The following is a 21,649-nucleotide window of genomic DNA, read 5'->3' as shown; positions in this document are numbered from 1 at the left end:
GAAGAAGATGATACCTAATACCATATGAACTGTCGCCGTAACCAAAGTAATCGATCGAATAATTTCTCCCCCCATTTAACCCACAACTGGTGAGGAATTTTTATACAGCATCTATCAGCCATCCTGAAACAATATCTATCCATTTAAATTATAAGCACAGCTCATTTAGAACATATGCTTTTACTGTATGATTTTATTTTGAACTTCCATCTTGAAAAGAGACTGAAATAAGGTCAATTATTACAAAGCACTGTTGATTTGTTTCTTGTTTTTTCGGCACCAATGTCGGTACTAGAAGTAAGTTTTTGTATTCTATATCACATTGGCTCGATAGGGAGTTAGAAATTGTTCTAAAATTAGCATTAGCATTAGTAGAGGCATTTGATGCAAGAAAGCAAGCTTATGCAGCATCAGCCAAAAAAAAAAAAAAAAAAACCACTTCCACTTCACCCCTCTGTTCGTTCAAAATACCTGTCCAGCTGAGCCTTAAACTTATTTAGGCTATCAACCTCCACCACAAGGGATGGAAGTCTGTTCCACCAACCAACCACCCGCTGGCTAAAGGCAAATTTCCGCACGTCTATCCTACATCTGTCTTTCCTCAATTTGAATTTATGCCCTCTCAGGTGATTTTTCTGAGCTAGAGGAAGAATCCCATCATCATTGAGCATGCTTAAACCATTCAAGGCTTTATACACCTCTATCAGATCACCTCGCTGGTGCCTAGTCTCCAGACACTGTAATTTGCAAAACTTAAGCCTTTCTTCGTAAGAGCACCCCTTTGTTCCATTCACTAATCTTGTTGCCCTTCTCTGTACTCGTTCCAGCAGCTCTACATCCTTCTTGAAATGAGGCCTCCAGACCTGTATACAGTACTCTAGGTGTGGCCTGACCATCGCCTTATACAATGGAATAATCACCTCCTTATCCCTGCTGGAAAAATTCCTGTATATCATTGACAATACTCCATGAGCTACTCTTGCAGCCCGTCTGCACTGCTCAGAGAACTTCATATCTGCCTGCACAACCACCCCCAAGTCCCTTTCATTCTCTACCACTGTATTGTAATTTATAATTACAATATAAATTAACTCACTGAGGGAGAAGTATTGGCACGGTCTTTAGCAATCAATATGATACTGCGTTAATTTTTTTTTTTAACGAATTGCTTACCTGTAAAATATTTTATCATTTTTATTAGCATGTGATTTTCATTTGTTTCATTTTTGTTTCTGGATAGGGTGTGCAATGCAGTTTAATGGACCTTCCTGATTATCGAATTTTTTGTAATAAATCCGATCCAATGAAAACATATCCTGTCAGACTGTACAAGTATTAAATGATTGTTCAGAAATACATTAATCTTATTTAATTTTATTTTTTATTAGAGTGCTCCCAGCCATTCATTGTCAGGTGGCGTCACGTTCCTAATATGTTTATGAAGACTACTGGGTTTAAAAAAAATAATAATAATATCAGTTTCCTATTTATACTGCGGGATGACTACATGAAGTCAGAGGAGTTCAGTGTTTTTCTAATCTGAAAAGGTTGGGAACCATTGGAATATTGTTTGTTGCCATATTGAATTTCTAGTGGTTAGCACATTTCGTTAGAATAGGTAGTAGCGGAGAGACCCTTCGATTGCGCTCTTTCGGTGCCTTATTGGGGTTCCGAGGCTGCTTTCTTTTTTTTTTTAGCTTCATTGGCAAATGGAATAATCGACCGTTGTACCCACACAGTTTATTGACAGTTAGATCTTGCTAAATTAGAGTTATTTCCATTACTTTATCTGTGGTTTTTACGGTTAGGCTGTTTGCAAAACTTCTCCAGATTAATTAGCAGAATATCCGAGCCAACTGCAATAGAGAAGTTTGATGGAATACAATGATTATGCCGCCCCCCTCGGTTAAGTAACTCCCGCATTTGACATTATTAGAAAATATTTTTGATTATTTTACTCACCTACGTAATATAAATCATTATTCAAGTTGTGATATCAAAAGAATATAGTCCTATTTTAGTTAATATTGAATTTACTTAAAATAGCACTATTTTAAGTAAATTCAATATTAATTGAAATAGGACTTTCTTGGCTGGTTGAAAAGTTTTGTGCTCATTTTCAAGTTGGGCCCTCCCTTTATCATTCGCAAATGGTGAATGCCATGTTCCTAAAATAATATTCTTCCATTTCGCAAAATCAATGACTCCGCACATTACCGCCAATTTGTCCTGCACGCTATTATCAAAGGTGGTCGCAGTTTCATCATATTACATTGTCTTTAGAAAGTTAATGCTGCAGTTTTTAAATGCTAGGCACTTTTTCGCCTTCATGCTTCAATAATTGTTTTCTTAAGAAATGGTGCAGAAATTATAGATAAGTTGTGTGCTTATGAAATATTTCATAATTGCGAAACTTCATATGAATAGAGACATTTTAACGTATTTCATTAGTAATTGACTGTTGGAATAAATTCCTGAATAGTCTTGCGTAAGCAAGAAGGTTATCTAAATCAAAGAAAAAAGGTAAGTGTGATGTGGGTTAGTGAAATATGTTTTGTTTTCCCCACTTTTAACTGATATTATATATATATATATATATATATATATATATATATATATATACGTTGAGTGAATTCTCTTTTACTTTGATTTCAACGAAAGTGATTTGAATTATAATTTAAATTTAGTTTTGTTATTTAATTTACGACGAAAGATGTCGGGCATTTACTCAGTTAAATGCTAATTTCTTTTAAAGATTATGGAAATTTAACTGTTATTCCTTAATGAAGCAGAGATTGCACAGCAAAATTAATCATTAAAAGCCCTCGAGATGGATGCTAGAATTCTTTTGTATGAACTTATTTATCGTTGATTATTCCCCCAACGTCTGCTCTGTAATTTCTCATCTATTCCTTTTACCTTCCAAAAGTCCAACTTTTCTCTTAAAAATGAGCAAAAGTGAATTTGACAGAAGGTAATATATATTTGAATGAAAAGTTATGCGAAGGCTTCTAGTAGATGGATGGCTTTTATGAACTGCACTGACATATAAAATAATGATTCCATAAATGATCAAAGAGCTGCTATTTTTTTAAGTTGATTTTTTTAATGAGTAAATTCTGAAAATATTTTAAGGCTTTTAAAGCCAAAAGCACTTTGAGAGAGAAAGAAAAGACAATGGCACTGTCTGATCATGAAGAATGCAGGTGATTGATAATATACAGCCGCACAGTGTTAGAAAATAGATATAAACCTCGAATTATTATTATTATTATTATTAGCTATGTGGTGCAAGGAAGCCTGTGTCTTATGCTGCACCAGCCAAAATAAAAAAAAAAAAAAAAAATTCCCAAGTTACCCTGAGAGAGAGAGACAAAAGTAGAAGGGAATCGCCAAGAAAGAGAAGCATGATGATGAATAAATGGTTCAGTCTGTTTCGAAAGTATTAGAATACTTTAACTTGAGGGAATATGTATATGAATCAAAGGAATTAATTTAGGAGTGACATTACCCATGCTGCTCCTTCTCCCCGAACTGGTGACGCCTAGAAGGAAAAGAAATGCTTGCAGTTCTAAAATACAGAAAACTGCTAGTTGTTCGATCAGCTGATATATAAAATCTGTTCATTTACAGTTGAAGCAAAATGCACACACCCTGACTGTTTTCAGTTAGCTTTTTTTTTATTAGAGAGTAAAGAAAGAAGTATATATATTTTTTCTACTTGTTTAATAAAATAAAACTTATTGTGAATTGGCTTTCGGTTTTGCTAGTCATTGGAGATAGTAAAATGTTTTGGTTGGTATCACGCTTTTGAACCGTGTTGCTGCGGTAGGAGGCAATCGATTTGTTCGGAGGGAGTATAGGCAGCAGGCATACTTTGTCATGTGATCCCATGACGTCATGCATCAGTCAGTGCGCTTCTCGGAAAGAAGGCTTCCAAACTAGTCTTACGGGTACGCTATAAAGTTAAGGCGGTTCCTTGTGATCGGCTGTGATTTGGCCGTCCTTTTCCTTACGGATATTTCGTACCACTTTTCTTCTAAGGATGAGAGACGACAGAATTCTTGTGCTTGTGTTCATAGGACTTTCTTATGCATCGCAAACGCCTGGTGAGTATCAAATTGTTGTGTTATGTTGTCAAGTGATGGTCTCTCCAATGGCTCCATAGCAACCCTAACATCTGCCAATGCCATGTGTGGTGCCCTCCATATTTACCTCTAGACTAGTTACCTTTACCTACAGTTTTCCTGTTAAGGATATTACCTTGATGAGAGACATATTACTGGTGTTCGTTTGTAGTCAGTCGATGCCTTTTTTATTTCATGGTGCATAGTGGAAGAACAGAACAGCGTGTGTGAGCTAGTGTTAGTTTGCAGTCGTAGTTTTACAAGCACATTGCAGGTAGTCATTCATGGGATATATGATAGGCCCACTATAATAAATGTTACGTCATATACTATCGGGCATATTATATTTGATGTGGGTCAGTTTTAATAGTATGTGCAACAAGCAACTTTCACTTTGAGGCGCACCCTTCATTTGAATATCTCTTAAGTTTTTTTTTACCCTTATGCATTTAAAAAATTTAATGATTCCACATGTGTGTGTGTATATATATAAGGTTGGCGGCGACAAACCATTGCTTTTTTGATCAGCTAGACCAAGGCTTTTTTTTTTTTTTTTTTTCATTCAAAACACTGCTCTTACATTGTAGTGCATATTTTCATTGTAATCGGTTTACCCCAATTTGTAAATTAAAAATTATATTTAATAATGTTATTTCTATCAAAAACGATATCGCAGTACAATACTTCATGTGAATATAATCGGAATTCATTCTTTTGTTTTCGCTCTAGTTGATAAATGAATAGCATTTGGAAAGTCAAGAAGAGAAATTTTGCGCCAGTTTACCAATAAGACTATGTGAGAGGGGAGAAAAGAAAGGACTTATCTCTTATTTAGACAGCTTCTGGTACAGAATCGCGCTTTTGTGAATCTACTACAGACGCTTGGGGTGGGGATGAAGAGGCTAGTGTAATTGTAGGGTGTATTACTTTATTGAGCTATTTCTTCAGTCAAGATATTTATTAAAGCCTGGTGCATGCCAATTTCGAACAATCGATGATCATTCTAAGCTAGGGTATCATGACAAGGCATTTTTAGCGATTCTCGTCAATCGGTGCATAAAAAGTTCTGTATTCAATTCCCGTCTAGTTACTTGAGGAATTTATCGCATTGGCCAATCCAGTGAGGATCCTGAGTGAATTGGGAAAACTGCTGTTTTATGATGTTAATTCGATTGCAGTCAATCGCATATTATCTTTCCCCCTTTCCCAAAAAACAAAATCTGGATCTGATCTTATTTATCGAAGCATTGTCAAGTTTGTGTTAGTTAGCCCTAGGCAAAAGTTTTGAGCACACCCTCTTTATTTTCAGCCTCTAAAACAGAAGATCAGCCTTTTGTCTTGAGTTATTTTATTCTCGCCCTATTAAATTATAAGGTTCAGATATATAACATTCTGTTGAAGTTGTTTTACTAAGCTTGAGTTGCTTACGTCTAATGACAGAATTTTTCGAGTTGCAGGTAAAGCTTCTTTAAAACACGTATGAATTCACGATTATGTTAATTTTTCCAAACACTTTATAGTTTTTGCTATGAACTTGTTTGTTTATTTATTTTTTTTAGTATAGCGAGGACCTTCTCCCCCCCCCCCCCCCCCCCGGTGCGATGTGTTGTTTCTGTTGGCTACTTTTTATATAGCATTTTCCAAGTAGGGTCCTCAGTTTCTCTTTGTGTCATGTACAGAGAATTTTTCTAGTACTTTGTGCTTTCTCTCAAGTAGTGACTTATTAATTGCTAGTGGAGTTAATGTGAAAACTTTCCTGTATACTGAAAATTTGAATAATAACCTATATAGAAGTTTGAAATAAAGACTTTAATTTGAAAATTCACACATGTAAACTACAAAACCTAGTAAAAGAAAAGGTAACAGTTTTAGATACAAAATAATTGCAGTAAAGTAGATCCTTAACAAAATAATTGCAGTAAAGGCGATCCTTATGTGGTTAATATGTGCCATTGCAGATATAAATATTTTGATAAAAGTATCAGTTAAGAAGAAAACATTGAAAAGCTTCAGCCCTAACCTAAAGCAATTTCATTGAACGGGTTTACACCTAGTGCTGTAACAAAATCTTGTCTAGTGGCACAAAGGCAAAAAATATTGCTGCAATACTGTATGTACCTACAAGAATCTTTCATTTTGGTGATTTAAATAAATTTTCTGTTTATACTTCAGGACGACCAAACGGTCAGAGGACTTCACAAGATAGAATACAAGAAACAGCACTGTATTCAGCAGTCACAGGTTTGAACTCCGGTCACTCAAGGCACGTGTGCACTTATGCACCCGCGCACCTGACCACTAGGCTAATTGCATTCCCCTCCTTTCTGTATTATCATATACACTACTATTTTATAGATAGTGATAGTCATATTGATATGGATTTTAACTCATTATGCTATAAATAAAAATTCTTAATGCTCTATAAAATATGGTTTAAGCATATTTTATAGAGCAGCGAGGCATTATTATCTACGACCTTAGCTAATATGAAAAGGTTATATTTTGAAAATTAGTAATTCAAATTGTGGTAAAATGGTGAAAACTCTGAGAGTTTTCATAGGAAGAACCCAGTTCATATGAAAACTCATCTTCATAAAGTGAATGTAACTATTCATTATTTAAACTTAAAAAGGAATATTTTACCATTATCCCACAATCTGAATTACTAATTTTCAAAATATAACCTTTTTCATATTAGCTAAGGTCCTAGATAATAATGTCTCACTGCTCAATAAAATATGCTTAAACCATATTTTATAGAGCATTAAGAATTTGTATTTATAGTATAATGAGTTAAAATCCATATCAACATGACTTTACCACTATCTATAAAATAGTAGTGTGCATGATAATAAGTTTAAATAATGAATAGTTAACATGCACTTTATAAAGATGAGTTTTTTTTTTTTTTTTTTTTTTTTTCATATGAATTGGATTCTTCCACTATCCTGACATGTTTTGGTACTTTGTGCATTGTTAAGGAATGGATAGGCTTTCTTACTTCTGAAATCTTTATTTGCATTAGCCTGTGTATGGGAGATTCAATTTTTACGAAAATTGACTATTGCATGATGATATATCTAAATTATGAACTTGTAGAATTGACAATGTTCTGAAGCCAACAAGCATTAAATGTAGCGTGGAAATCTTAGAGTAATATTTAAACACATCTGTATTTTTAGTGCCATTTGTCAGTATTCCTAGGTTGGAGGAGAGTATTACTTTTGTTCCTGTGGGAGGTAACTAATATGGGGGGTCCTAAATCATTAAATCCCTTTAAAATGGTTTTGTTGATTTATGTAGAAGGTAAAATGTAGTATCCCTACCTAGCATTATTGATGATGAGATGCAATTCATTAACTGTTCTTTGCAGGAATCCCAGTCCCTTGGATGAGCCCTGTTTTGTATACCTGTACAGGGCTGGACACATTGCACCTGTCCATAACCAATACTGGGTTTTTGTTATATTGGAACTTGCTCATTTGGGCAAGTTGATTTGTACAACTGCTAATATGATCTACTAGTGATACCACCAGGAAGTCTTGTAGAGCATGATATATATAAAGTTAAATTAGGAAAATATGTAATTACTCATCTGAGGTAATTATTAGTTATAATTTTCCATTGAGTTGGGGAGAAGAGATCACTGAATTGTCACTCTTCCATTGCCAGCACCATTACCAGAATAAAATACTGATATTGAAATGGATTTTTAATTGTTTTATAGATTATTTTATAATAGTTCTTTGCTATACAAAGATCTCTAATGTGTTCTTAGATATTGATCTTAATAGTGGGTCCTTACATTGAGCATGTGGATGGATGAAAGGACCTGGTATGGTCTAGGATTTTGATGTCAGATAAACAAGCTGATTTAAGAGAAAAGTGATACTGAACTAATGTATCTACATTGTTAGCTAGGGTTTATCCACAATTTATAAATAAACATGTTTAACTCTTAAGTTGTTTTGTTGAGTTGTAGTTGAATTTGCAAAATGTGCCTATCGATTTGATTTGTGCTTTTTTTGCAAATTTGCTTATTTTTGATTATAATTGGTTTATGAATGTCTTCTTGTTCAAGGTGTAATAAATTATTTAATTTGGCTCTTGTGTGGTGCTCTCAGTAAAATCCTTTGTTCAGGATATTTTCATTTCACACTTTCTTTATTTATTTATTTTTTTTGTATGATATAGTTAATATAGAAATTAAGCTAAGCTATATCCACAATCTATAGAACTTTTTATAAAGTTGGGCGATACATCCCCAATTTTTCACTTTGCTTCAACACCAATTATAATATGACATCAATTTTTAATATTATAATATATTATTGTATCCATTATAATAATTTAAACATAATTATATGAAAATACTGTTTCTCATTAAAGATAACTACATATAATGAAAGGATAATTATTATTTTTTCCTCTGGGAGTTACTTTTTTTTCATTTGAAAAAATATATGATATTAAAATGCTCTGTAGTATTGAGACATTCATTTCATTAAATATAGGATAGGGCTAAACATTTTCACAACTTTTTTTCTGTGTGAAAAAAGGCCTAAATTTTATAACAGTGATATTTTCATTGTTATGATTCCAGAACTGTTTTATTTTAGTCAGTGAGTTGTTGATTACTTCAGTAAGTTGCCTCCATGGGTGGTTGAAGCTGACAGCTTGGGAAGATTCAATGGTCAGTTTGTTAGGTACATTTTGTTTGTGAGGGGGCAGTCAGATATGTGCTTTATTACTTTTTTTGGCTGGTGCTGGCTGCAAAAGTCTCATACTTATTTGCACCATACAGTTACTGTGCTGATACTGTTACTAGATAATACTGTGCCCATACTGTTACTAGATAAGCTACAAATAACATTTTGCGAGTCCTTTAAAAACTACAGATAAATATTAAATTTAAGTTATGTTGAAAAGGCATTACATTAAAAAATAAATAAATAATAATAATCTACATATAATTACAGTTAATAGTTAAATGTAGTCTCAACAAAAAAAAAAGCAGCAGAATTCTATTTGCAAAATCATTGCAAACATTCAGTTTCAATCTGTTCATTCTGTTTTACTTAATCGAAAATGTTAATACATGTGCACTGTAAATTTTTCCCTGGCCCTAAACAAACTTGTTTATATGGAAGGTCTCAGAGCAACTGAACACCCCCACCCATATGTTATAGATGAAAATCTTGATTGATAACTGAAGAGTAGAAAAGGCTGTGTCCTCATGTTTTGAAGCTGTGCTGTTTTTAAGATTCCTTGGGTAATTTTAACTTAGTGTATATGTTTCCTGGGTTAGGTTTAAGCATTAAAATGTGATTTATGCACTAAAATGTGAAATTAATTTCATTATTAAAGTGAGAACTATTTTTATGAAAGTTAATCTATAATAAAAATTGTTTTACTTCATTATTAAAACTGATTTCATATTTTAGTGAATAAGTTTTTAAATTTCAAAAATAGTTTAATTATGGAATAGAGGTTTTAAAATACTACAAGTTGTTTTGATTTCAACTAAAGAACTTTCTTTTTTAAACTTCAGATTTTGAGCATATAATTCGGGACATTTTCAGTAGATACCTACTGAAAAAATTATATTTTTTGATCTTAAATTGTTTAAAGAGTTAACTTTTCTCTGTTGAACTAGAAATGGGAAAATGAGAAAGGAATAAATGTACATATCATCTTATGTCCCTGTTAATGAAAGCTCTTTTAAGAGAGAGAGATTGAACTGAGTTTGTCTCATTTATTTGACATGAAATATGGATTGAATGTCAAAAAAAATATTCCTAGTAATTAAGTTTTTTTGATAAAAGTGCTTTTTTTCCTCCCTCTCGTTTGTCTTGTTGATAGCTGAGAATTGATAAGTTTTTACTATAATATTAAGATCTAAATTACTAATATAAATTTATTACTCATTTTTATTCTAGTTATTTTTGAGCAATTTAATGTACCTTTCTAGCTGTTTCAATTTTTTTTTTTTTTTTTCCATTTCTTCTGATATTTTATTCTCATTATTTAATGCAGTCATCTGGTTCCTTTCTATTCATCCTGGTTGAAATTTGAGAAGCTTTTACCATTCAGATATGAATGTCCTTTACTATTCTATGTCAGCAATTCGATGCTATCAGGCTACCCCTTGTCTGTACTAGTAATGACTTGTATTACATCAGTTATCTAATTACAAAATAGAACTAATGAAAACAACAGTGATAAAAATCAGAGTGGGTAAGACATTTAATAAAATGGGAAACTGGAGGGCCTTGCAAAGTTATTTGAAGTGAAAGTGTCTGAAAAGTATTTTGTACACAAAATAGTAAGAAGTCTATGTTATTGTGCATTTGTGTTTTGAACTCTACTTTAATAAACTGCATTTGGAAGGGTAATTCTGCAAATACACATTTGTGAAGATGACTGTTTATTGATTTTGAACATTCTAATAAAGTGTATATTTTCAATAGTGCATCCATTCTTTAACATTTCTTTTTCAGTTAACTGTTGTTAGTTGTCGTACTTAATTATAACTAACTAAATATAATATGACCTGTTGTATACTGTGTACAACACCACACCACTAGTGAGGGCGCTGACTTTCTTAAAAATTAGAGCTGTGAATTACAGGCTCCGAAAAAGCGATGTTTCCCTTTTTATATACCTAATTGTTATTTTATATTGTACTTTATACGTAGTCTTATAGTTCTAGTTATGCTGGTTATTTTTAATTTAGATAAGTTTTTGTAGATAACTACTTAATATACGTAAAACTGTTGTTTCGTTCGAATCTTGCAGCCATTGTTTTTGTATAGAGTGGTAGGGAATTCAAATTTTTAATTCTGGTAACTAGGTAGCTCAAACAAAATTACATCGCGTAATACAAATAACTGCATTTAGAATTCTATTAGATAGTGTAGTATTGATAATTAGTAATTAAATTTATTGATCTCATTAATTTAAAATATCATGCCCCAGACGAGAGCAGCAAAGCAACGGGCACAAAGTGGCAGGACTGCTGTGACTCGGGAGAGAACTGTAGGGGGGGGGATTCTCCAATGCATCACAGCCTAAAAAAAATGTGCAATTTCTGAAATGTTTGCCGAACTTTCTGGAACAGAACATGATCTAGCTAAGGAGGATGTCTTTGTGTGCTAGGTGCAGAGAGTGTCTAGAAATTAGGCATCAACTCGGTGTTCTACTGGGCGTCTATGAGAGCTTGAGGTGTAGGGTAGATGCCCTCGAAGAAATTGAGGGGCCTGTCAAGCTCTCAGCTGCCCAAGTCAACACCAGAGCTCACTCTTGAGCATCAGCCAACACAGCAGCAATCTCCAAGGCAGAATGCACTGGTCCCAAAGGAACTAGTTATTGTTGGTGACTATTTTTCAGGGAGAAGGGGAATATATTATGTAAAAAGGATAGATGGAACAGGACAAGGGTACGTCTGTCAGGGGCAAAAGTTGATGTAAAGCATATGTCATCTTTTAAGGGCACAAAAGGTGATATGTTGTACACTTTGGCACAAATGACATTAAGAGTAGGAGATCTGTAGATTTAGTTAACACGTACAGGTCAATGTTGCAAAAAAGTCATGAGTTAGGGTTAAATTTGAAAGTGTCCGCAATTCTGCCCAGACAGGATAGGAGGGAGTACATGATGAGAGCCTTGTCAATCAATTCGGCCATGGAGGGAATGTGCAAGGCTCAAGGGATAGAATTTTTTTCAGGTGGTCTGTGCTTGTTAACAGGAGGGACTGCTTCTACAGGGATGGGATACACTTGAATAGAAAGGGTGCAAGAATATTTGCTGATTCTATCGAAGCAGTGTTAGGTGGGTCGGAAAACTGCTAGCTTGGGGGGAGACAAAGACAAATAGATTAACAGTAGCCACTTGCAGAGGTAAAAGAGATTCTTGCACTGCTTCTATTGGAATGAGCAGAAGCCTGAAAAACAATATGCAGGATATTTCAGCGACTGCTGGAAGTCATTGCGTGTACACCAATGCTAGGAGTTTAGTAAATAAATTTGATGAATTTGAGGTTTTGCTCAAAACATCAAAGACAGATATTGTTGGGATATCAGAGACATGGTGCCACACAGATATAAGGAATGCAGAACTGGAATTTGGGGAGTACAACGTCTACAGAAAGGATAGGAAGGGAGGAGGGGTTATGCTATTAGTTAAAAAACACATAAAATCGAATGAAGTGAAGCCAGTCGACATCGATGGACAGGGCAGTGTCGAGTCAGTTTGGTGTGACATAAGCATGGGTAAATCAAAATTGAGAGTAGGAGTGTGCTATAGGCCTAATGACTCTGATGAGTATAATAAGATACAGGGAAATAGAATGGGCCAGTAAATCAGAGAGTCTTATAATGGGGGATTTTAATTTCCCAGATATTGACTGGAATTTGTGGGTTGGTCACTCACACACTAGCCAGGCTTTTGTGGATTTATTGGATGATTGTTTTCTACACCAGCATGTTCGGGAGGCAACTAGAGGGAGTAATACTCTTGATCTGATTATCAGTAGTGATTCTTCATGCATTAAGAATCTGCAGATAAAGGAACCACTAGGTGGCAGTGATCACAGTGTGCTGAAGTGGGATTTACTCAAGGAGGTAACTACCATCAGAGGTAAAGCGAAGGGTTTTTGCTTTCGTGAAGGCGACTATGATGGGCTGAGACAGTATTTAAATTCTATACAGTGGGATCAACTGATGATGTTACCAACAGCAAATTCAAAATGGGAAGCATTCAAGGAACTAATCTTGGAAGCTACCAGGCTTTACATACCAACCAAGAAATATTGTTCAAGGTTCAGGCCTAAATGGTTGTCAGATGAACTAATGAGACATATGGCAGAGAAGAAAAATGCATGGGATACATACAAATTAATGGGTGACATGGAAGCCTATGATAGATATAAGTTGGTCTGTAACCAAGTCACAAAGGAGATTAGGCAGGCAAAGGCAGATTATGAGAAATCCATGGCAAAGGATGCAAAGAAAAACAGAAAAGAGTTCTTTACCTATTTAAAATCAAGAAAGAAAGGGAAGAATCAGATTGGTCCACTGGATGTTGATGGTTCAACAGTTGAGGATCCTGCTCAGGTGGCTAACAATCTAAACGAGTATTTTGCATCTACATTCACACATGAGGAGTTATTCAGGAAGGGAATGTCGTAGGTGAAGTAAACATTGGCAGTGAGCTAGATGATTTTCTAATAACTGAGAGGAAAGTGAAGGAGAAATTGTTGAGGATAAACATAAAAAAGGCACCCGGGGTGGATGGGATCTATCCAGTTATATTAAAGGAGGCAGCAAAGGAAGTAAGCAAACCCCTAGCCATAATTATGAGAGCTTCTTTGGACTCAGGGGAGGTACCCATAGACTGGAGATATAGACTGCAAATGTAACCCCAATTCACAAAGGAGGATCAAAGGCTGACACAAGTAATTATAGACCTGTTAGTTTAACTTCGGTTCCAGGAAAATTAATGGAGGCACTGGTTAAAGAAGCACTGCAGGATCATCTGGACAAGAATTCAGTTATAGCTCAGACACAGCATGGTTTTGTTAAGGGCAGGTCTTGTCTGACCAATTTGATTGGATACTATGATGTAGTCACAAAAGAACTGGATGCAGGGAATAACTTTGATATTATATATTTGGATCTTAGAAAGGCTTTTGATACTGTTGCGCATGGAAGACTGCTGCACAAATTGGAGCAGTGTGGCATTGGAGGCAAATTGCTGCTATGGATAAAGGGATGGTTGAGTGGCAGAAGACAGAGTGGTAATCAATGGACACTGCTCAATGTGGACTAATGTTATTAGTGGAGTTCCTCAGGGTTCAGTGTTGGGTCCATTGTTGTTTTCTGTATTTATTAATGATATAGATGATGGTATATCAAGCTTAATGTCCAAGTTTGCAGACGATACAAAGGTTGGCAGGGTTGTTAAGGACACTACTGATGCTATGCTGCTGCAACAGGATCTGGAAAGGTTGAGCAGATGGGCTGAGAGGTGGCAAATGAAGTTTAACATTGACAAATGTAAAGTACTACATATGGGAAACAGTAACTCCAGATCAATGTATCAACTCTGTGGTACTACGCTGACAGTGGTAGAGAATGAAAAGAACCTGGGGGTAATTGTGCAGGCAGATATGAAGTTCTCTGAGCAGTGCAGACGAGCTGCAAGAATAGCTCATGGTGTCTTGTCAATGATATACAGGAATTTTTCTAGTAGGGATAGGGATGTGATTATTCCCTTGTATAAGGCATTGGTCAGGCCACACCTTGAGTACTGTATACAGGTCTGGTGACCTCATTTCAAGAAGGATGTAGAGCTGCTGGAACGAGTACAGAGGAGGACAACAAGATTAGTGAATGGCACAAAGGGTTGCTCTTACGAAGAAAGGCTTAAGTTTTGCAAATTACAGAGCCTGGAGACTAGGCATCGGCGAGGTGATCTGATAGAGGTGTATAAGGCTTTGAATGGCTTGAGCATGCTCAATGCCGATGGGATTCTTCCTCTTGCTCAGAATAATCACCTGAGAGGGCATAAATTCAAATTGAGGAAGGACGGATGTCGGATAGATGTGCGGAAATTTGCCTTTAGCCAGCGGGCAGTTGGTTTGTGGAATAGACTTCCATCACTTGTTGTAGTTGATAGCCTAAACAAATTTAAGGCTCAGCTGGACAGGTATTTCGATTGAACGGAGGGGTGAAATGGGAGTAGTGGTTGTGTTTTTTTTTTTTTTTTGGCTGATGCTGAATAAGCTTGCTTTCTTGCATCATATGCCTATGCTAATTTCAGAAAGCTTTTGAAACTGTTGCGCATGGAAGACTACTATACAAATTGGAGCAGAATGGTATTAAGGGTAAGTTGCTACAATGGATAAAAGGATGGTTTAGTGGAAGAAGACAGAGGGTGTTAATCAGTGGGTGCTGCTCTTCGTGGACTAATGTTATTAGTGGAGTCCCACTAATAACATTCGGTGTTTGGGTCCTCTGTTGTTTTGTATATTCATCAATGATATTGATGAAGGTATATCAGGCTTAGTGTCGAAGTTTGCAGATGATACAAAGGTTGGCAGGGTTGTTAATGACAGTAATGCCAGTGTGCTACTGCAACAGGATCTAGATAATTTGGGCAGATGGGCTAAGAAGTGGCAACTGAAGTTTAACCTTGACAAATGCAAAGTACTGCATATGGGTAGAAGTAACCCCAGAGAAACGTACCAACTGTGTGGTACTACACTTAAGGTGGTAGAAAATGAAAAAGACCTGGGAGTAATTGTGCAGTTAGGTAAGAAGTTTTCTGAGCGATGCAGGCAGGCTGCCAGGGCAGGTCATGGGGTTTTGTCAATGATATATAGGAATTTTGCTAGCAGGGAATAGGAGGTGATTGTCCCTCTGTATAATGCAATGGTCAGGCCATGCCTTGAGTACTGCATACAGGTCTGAAGGCCTCATTTTAGGAAGGATGTAGATTTGCTTGAGTGTGTACAGAGAAGGGCAACAAGATTGGTGAGTGGAATGAAGGGATCCTCTTACCAAGAGAGGCTTAAGTTCTGCAAATTGCAGTGGCTGGAGACTAGGCACCTGTGCGTTGATCTGATTGAGGTGTATAAGGTCTTGAATGGGTTGAGCAGCTGAATTCTGTTGGGATTCTTCCACTTGTTCAGATTACGAACCTAAGGGGGCATAAATTCAAATTAAGGAAAGACAGACGTAGAATAGATGTGTGGAAATTTGCCTTTAGCCAGCGGGTGGTTAATTGCTGGAACAAACTTCCATCTGTCATTGTGGAAGTTGATAGATTAAATAAATTTTAAGGAGGAACTGGACAAACATTTAGAGGGAATGGTTGTGCGAATTTTTTTTTGGCTGATGATGCATAAGCTCATGCACTCGCTTTCTTACATCACATGCCACTACTCACCAAATACGGATGATGTGGAAAGGTCAGGGAATGACCACCGCATATCCTAGAGCAATATGGCCTAAGCTGCTAATGCTCCTAAAAACCAAACAACAAGAACAACATGCCACTACTACTTAAAGGAGATATGTAGCATTTTTGTGAACTGCCTTTATATTTATAAACTGGTTTAGATATTTGTAGGATGGGAAAAAAAAGTTTTTTTTTTATTTTTTTCCCATTCAGCAAAAAGTGAACCAGGAATTGTGATCAAGTTCCTGTGGTTGTTATTGAAAATACAATTAAATCCAGAATTTTTTTTTTCTTTTTTTCAAGCAGATAGCCCAGCTACTGGCCCCGGGTGCCAAGCGTATTTTGAGGCCAAGTGATATACTTGTGATTTATAGAATGCTCTTGATAAGTGATTGAAGTTACTTCTTTTTAAGTTCCTACATTTCCATCAACAGTCTTTCTTTAAAACCAGTTCTGTACTTGAAAGCCACAAGTTTGAGCACAGAAAAGAAACACACCTTTCTTTATTTTCTAGTTCTACTAATCGACTAACGATTCAACTGCTTGGCCTCCAAACAGCACTGCTCCTGCCTCCTCGTGGCTGGGCCAGTAACCTGGTGGCAAAGTTAACCTCCAGGGCTAAAAGGAGTAACCATGGATTCAAAAGAGTATCTATCTTTGGAGCTTTAAAGCTCCAGACCAGACACATCCACGATAATAACTGTAATCAACTGAAAAGTCTTCAAAGGGAAGTGCGGTGCAAAGATATGCCAAATTTGCTCGTAATACATTCCCTCTCCACCCAGCCTGTGGACAAATTGTCACCATTTGTAATACAGGGATATTTGGAATCCATTGTAATCCGGAGACTTTATTGAAACGGCCAACTCCAAACGTTCCGAGTGCTGTTCAAAACAACTACATTCGGTGGGCTGCCAGTATCTATTACTCCACACAACATCTTAAATTCCTCAAAAGGCGTCATAACAGAATGGGACCTACTTAGTATATGAAGAGGAATTAGTTCAAGAACTGAGTAATCAAAAAGTAATTGGCACCAAACGTATAATGGCCAAAAAAGATTCAAATCTTGTCCCAACTTAACCTCATTTTAACTTTCAGTACCCCAGATTTTCCATCCTCAGTAAAAGCTGGCTATTTAAACTGCCGAATTTGGCCTTATATTTCTAATCCCATTCATTGTCTTCAGTGCCAGAAATATGGACATTCCCAGCAGGCATGCAGAGGTGATGCCATTTGTCCTATTTGTGGTTCCAAGGAGCATACAGAAGCAGACTGTTTGGCCTCAACTCCCATTTGCCCTAACTGCAAAGGAAATCACCCAGCCTTTTCTAAATCTTGTGAAGTGTGGAAAGCAGGCAAGAAAATTCAAAAATAGAACATAAGGTGACATATCATGAGGCACACAGACAAGTTATGTTGACCATGCCTAGTTGTTCTTATGCATCTTACACTCGAAGCACCCATTCAACAGCAGCTCAAACAGATGTATCAGTACCACCTAGCACATCTCTGGCTAACTGGGTTAAAACAACACTATCAAACTCTGGAAAGGACACACCTCAAACTAAAACCAGTGAAGCAACCAACACTGCAATTAGCCTTCCACGGTCTTGCATGATAGTGAAAAATTGAAACCTAAAGCCAGCAAGAAAACCACAAACAGTATGGAAGTAGGTGTACCCTCAGATTATGAGGAACCCATACTAGAACTTCATGTGAATGACACTATGGATGGCGCCTCCATGGGCAGGAGCAGCAGTGCGTATCACACGCTTCTTGGTTAGACTGAGGTTCGAGCCCGTGACCACCAAATATGGAGGATGCGGAAAGGTCAGGGAATGACCACCGCATATCCCCGGAGCAATATGGCCTTAGTTGCTAATGCTCCTAAAAACCAAATAACGACGACACTATGGATACTGGATGCCTCACCTTCTCAAAAAAAAAATAATGCAAAAAATGCTCCTTATACAAAAAACAGAAGAATCATCTTCAATTAAACCAAAATGAGGCACAACATCCATACAATGGAATTGCAGAGGACTAGTCAGTCCTTCTGATGACCTAAAGGATTTACTTGCTCAGTTCAACCCCATAGGTGTATGCATACATGAACTTTCTTGTCACCACACGTTTCACCAAAACTTTCAAATTATATCATCTAAGGACAAGTTAGGATCTGAGTCTCCTGCCGTGGAGGAGTAGCCATTCTTATTAATTCTAACACACCGTCCAATTACAAACCACTGTAGAAGCTGTGGCAGTTTGTATTGCAGTTGGTGTTTCAGTTAACCTTGTTTTCATTTATATTCCACCATCAATATAATTTCCCCATTCAGAACTGGACAACCTCATTAAACAACTCCCAATGCCAATTTGTCTTTTAGGTGATTTTAATGGCCACCATCCATCGTGGGGATCCGCTACAATGGACACAAGGGGCAAATTGATTAAGAATTTTTGAACAATAATGATCTAAATTTACTAAACTCTGGTTCTCCCACCTATATCCACCTCCCTACAGGATCTACTTCTGAAATTGATTTATCAATCTGTTCATCGTCCATCTTTCCATTCGTGACATGGTCACTGTTAACCAATCCCTTTAATAGTGATCATTTTCCTATTATTTGCACATTACAAACAGGGGTAATTCCAAATCCTGATCAGCGATCCACTTGGAAGTTTAAAAAGGCTAATTGGGATGGCTATTTTCCCCCAAATATCTCTAGACAGGATTTATGTTGAAAATGGGTCGATTGATGATGTAATCACCAATCAGATTCGAACTGCAGCCAATGCTTCTATTCAAACCATATTGCATTCACCGAAATCGCTGGTGGAATACAGATCGCTTTCATGCCAAAAAGGAGAAAAACTGTGCTTGAAATAATTTCTGCAAGTATCCTACCACCATTAACCTAATTACTTATAAAAGACTTAAAGCTAAAGAGAGAAATTATAGAGAAAGCGAAACACGATTCGTGGATTGCTTTTGCCTCAACCATCACAAAAGACACCAACACATGTATCATTTGGAGAAGAATACAGGTCCTAAATGGCAAATTTGTAAGGTTGTCCTCTCCAATACTTCATTGAAAACGGAAAGACATGTCTTCTCCCGAGGAAGTTGCTAATGCGTTAGCAGAATCGTTTGCCACAATTTCTTCCTCTGCTTCTTATGCAGCCTCCTTCCTGTCCATCAAAGCAGATGCAAAACAATATAAAATCAACTTCACCACACGCTACTCATTCCCGTACAACCAACCTTTTATATTAACAGAGCTCAAAGAATTGTTAAATAGATCATCTAACAGTGCTGCAAGCCCAGATGGTATTCGTTACATTATGATGAATCATTTACTTGAGGAGTTGTGTACCTTGCTGATTTTATACAATCAGATCTTCTCCGAAAATTCCTATTCTTCTTCGTGGCGCCATTCTTTATTATCACCATACCAAAACCAGGCAAAGATCCTTCCCTGGTTCAAAATTATAGACCTATCTTTCTCACAAGCTGCTTGGGAAACCTTTCGAAAGGATGGTACATTCAAGGCTCACTTGGATCCTGGAGTCACATAATCTCCTGCCAGATCAACAGTATGGCTTTTGGAAAAACAGATCAATTCTATACTTGTTCACCAAGGCCGAATCTCATATCTGCAATGCCTTTGTCAGGAAACAGCATCTAGTCATGGTCAACTTAATCTTGAAAAGGCATTTGACACTACCTGGTGTCATGGTATCATTATGGATCTTTACCATCTGGGACTTAGGGTCCATTTGCCTAAAATAATTCAAAATTTCTTGCAGTTGTGCTCTTTTCAGGTATGATATAAAAACTTACTCTCTGCTTCTCACATTCAGGAAGGAGTCCTGCAGGGTTCAATACTTAGTTCAACACTTTTTGCAATCCGAATCAACACCATGACAAAAGATATTCCAAAAACTATTGAAACCTACATGTATGCAGACAGCCTTACCATTGCCTGTCAGTCTCAGAGTATCAATTCCATTGAACGGCAGCTCCAACTTGCCATGCCATAACTAAAATAGAATCCTGGACTTTACGGAATGGTTACCAGCTATCAGAAAAGAAATGCACTACTACTCACTTTTGAAAGCGTTGGGCCCTCCATTCTGATCCTGAATTGCAAATAAACCATACTCCAATATCGCTTGTTACCACTGTTAGATTTCTTGGACTGATATTAGATAGCAAGCTTAATTTCCAAGCTCACATCATTCATTTATGAAATATTTGTCTAAAGCGTTTGAACATATTTCGGTCGATCTCATCCATGTTTAGGGAGCTGATCAGTATACTTTACAGAACTTTAATCTGTTCACAGCTAGGCTATGGTTGTCCAGTTTATGACTCTGACAGAAGCACTACTTTACAACGGCTGAATGTGATCATGCGCTTGAAGCTTTCAGGGCTTCTTCGATTCAAAGTCTTTTCATTGAAGTGCATAATCCCCCATTACATTTTCATAGAAAAATACTATTACTCCACTATGCTGCTAAGATTTAGTCTTCCACTGCATCCCAGTTGGGAGTTTCTTTATAATACTAGGCGGGTTTCCTTTTATGAGAGTAAGCCAAATGAGAATTGACTGGCCTCACTGAGAATTAGAGAGCTTGTCCAGAGTTGGGATATCGACTTAAATATTTTTCAGGACATAAGTGCACCTGGTACCTCCTTGGACGTACGTTTCTGCCTCTTATGATGTACATCTTCTTCGATGGAGAAAGAATGTCATATCTCCTTGCAGTATCAGACAGTTGCACTCAGCTCACTCTACTCTAAACTCGCATGCTTATAAAATCTACACTGATGAATCAAAAACTGGAACTACGGTACGTGCTGCAGCAGTTTTTCCTTCACTTACAGTTACAGCCTCACTACCAGTAACCTGCAACATCTTCACCGCTGAATTATATTCCATAAAGTTAGCACTTAGTAAGATCATAGAGTTTTCCATTAAGGCATGAAGAATCACTGCTAATAATCACATTGAGAGTATTGCTCTCTCCTGTTGCCTCTCTAACAGGCTTCTGTAGAAAAGTCATTCAATAAATCCACAAAAATTCTTGCTGTTGTGTGAGTGACCAATCCACAAGTTTCAGTCCGTATCTGGAAAGTTAAAATCCCTCATAAGACATTCTCATTTACTGTCCTACTCAATTTCTCTTCAGTTGTTTGTTGTACTCATCACAGTCATTAGGTCTATAACATATAGAGGCGCTTGAGTCTCTTTAAAACTTACAGCTGTGAATTACAGGCTCCGAAAAAATGATGTGTTGCCTTTTTATTTACTTAATTGTTATTTTATATTGTACTTTATACGTAGTCTTATAGTTATTGTTACGCTGGTTATTTTTAATTTAGATAGAGTTTTTGTGGATTACTACTTAATATAAGTAAAACTGTGTTATTTCATTTGAATCTTGCAGCCATTGTTTTTGTATAGAGTAGTAGGGAATTCAAATTTTTAATTGTGGTAACTAGGTAGCTCTAACGTATAATTATAGAGCGTAATACGCATCACTGCATT

At 36.5% G+C, this 21,649-nt stretch overlaps 1 protein-coding gene across 2 annotated transcripts in view; it reads left to right on the top strand.

Moving 5' to 3' along the window:
• The first annotated feature begins 3,912 nt into the window (after positions 1-3,912).
• Positions 3,913-21,649, top strand: part of Cals (calsyntenin 1) — a 485,573-nt gene continuing 467,836 nt past the window's right edge. For both annotated transcript variants that reach the window (XM_090387185.1, XM_090387184.1), the window contains exon 1: positions 3,913-4,109. In XM_090387185.1, coding sequence (XP_090243311.1) covers positions 4,046-4,109 — 64 coding nt within the window. In that variant the 5' untranslated portion in view covers positions 3,913-4,045. The remainder of the gene's footprint in view (positions 4,110-21,649) is intronic.

The sequence above is a fragment of the Mastigoproctus giganteus genome, chromosome 13, assembly GCF_048544385.1.
Source record: "Mastigoproctus giganteus isolate SK-2022 chromosome 13, ASM4854438v1, whole genome shotgun sequence".
In the NCBI taxonomy this organism is placed as follows: Eukaryota; Metazoa; Arthropoda; class Arachnida; order Uropygi; family Thelyphonidae; genus Mastigoproctus; species Mastigoproctus giganteus.
Note: the sequence above shows the minus strand (reverse complement) of the source record. Positions and strands in the feature narration are given on the sequence as shown.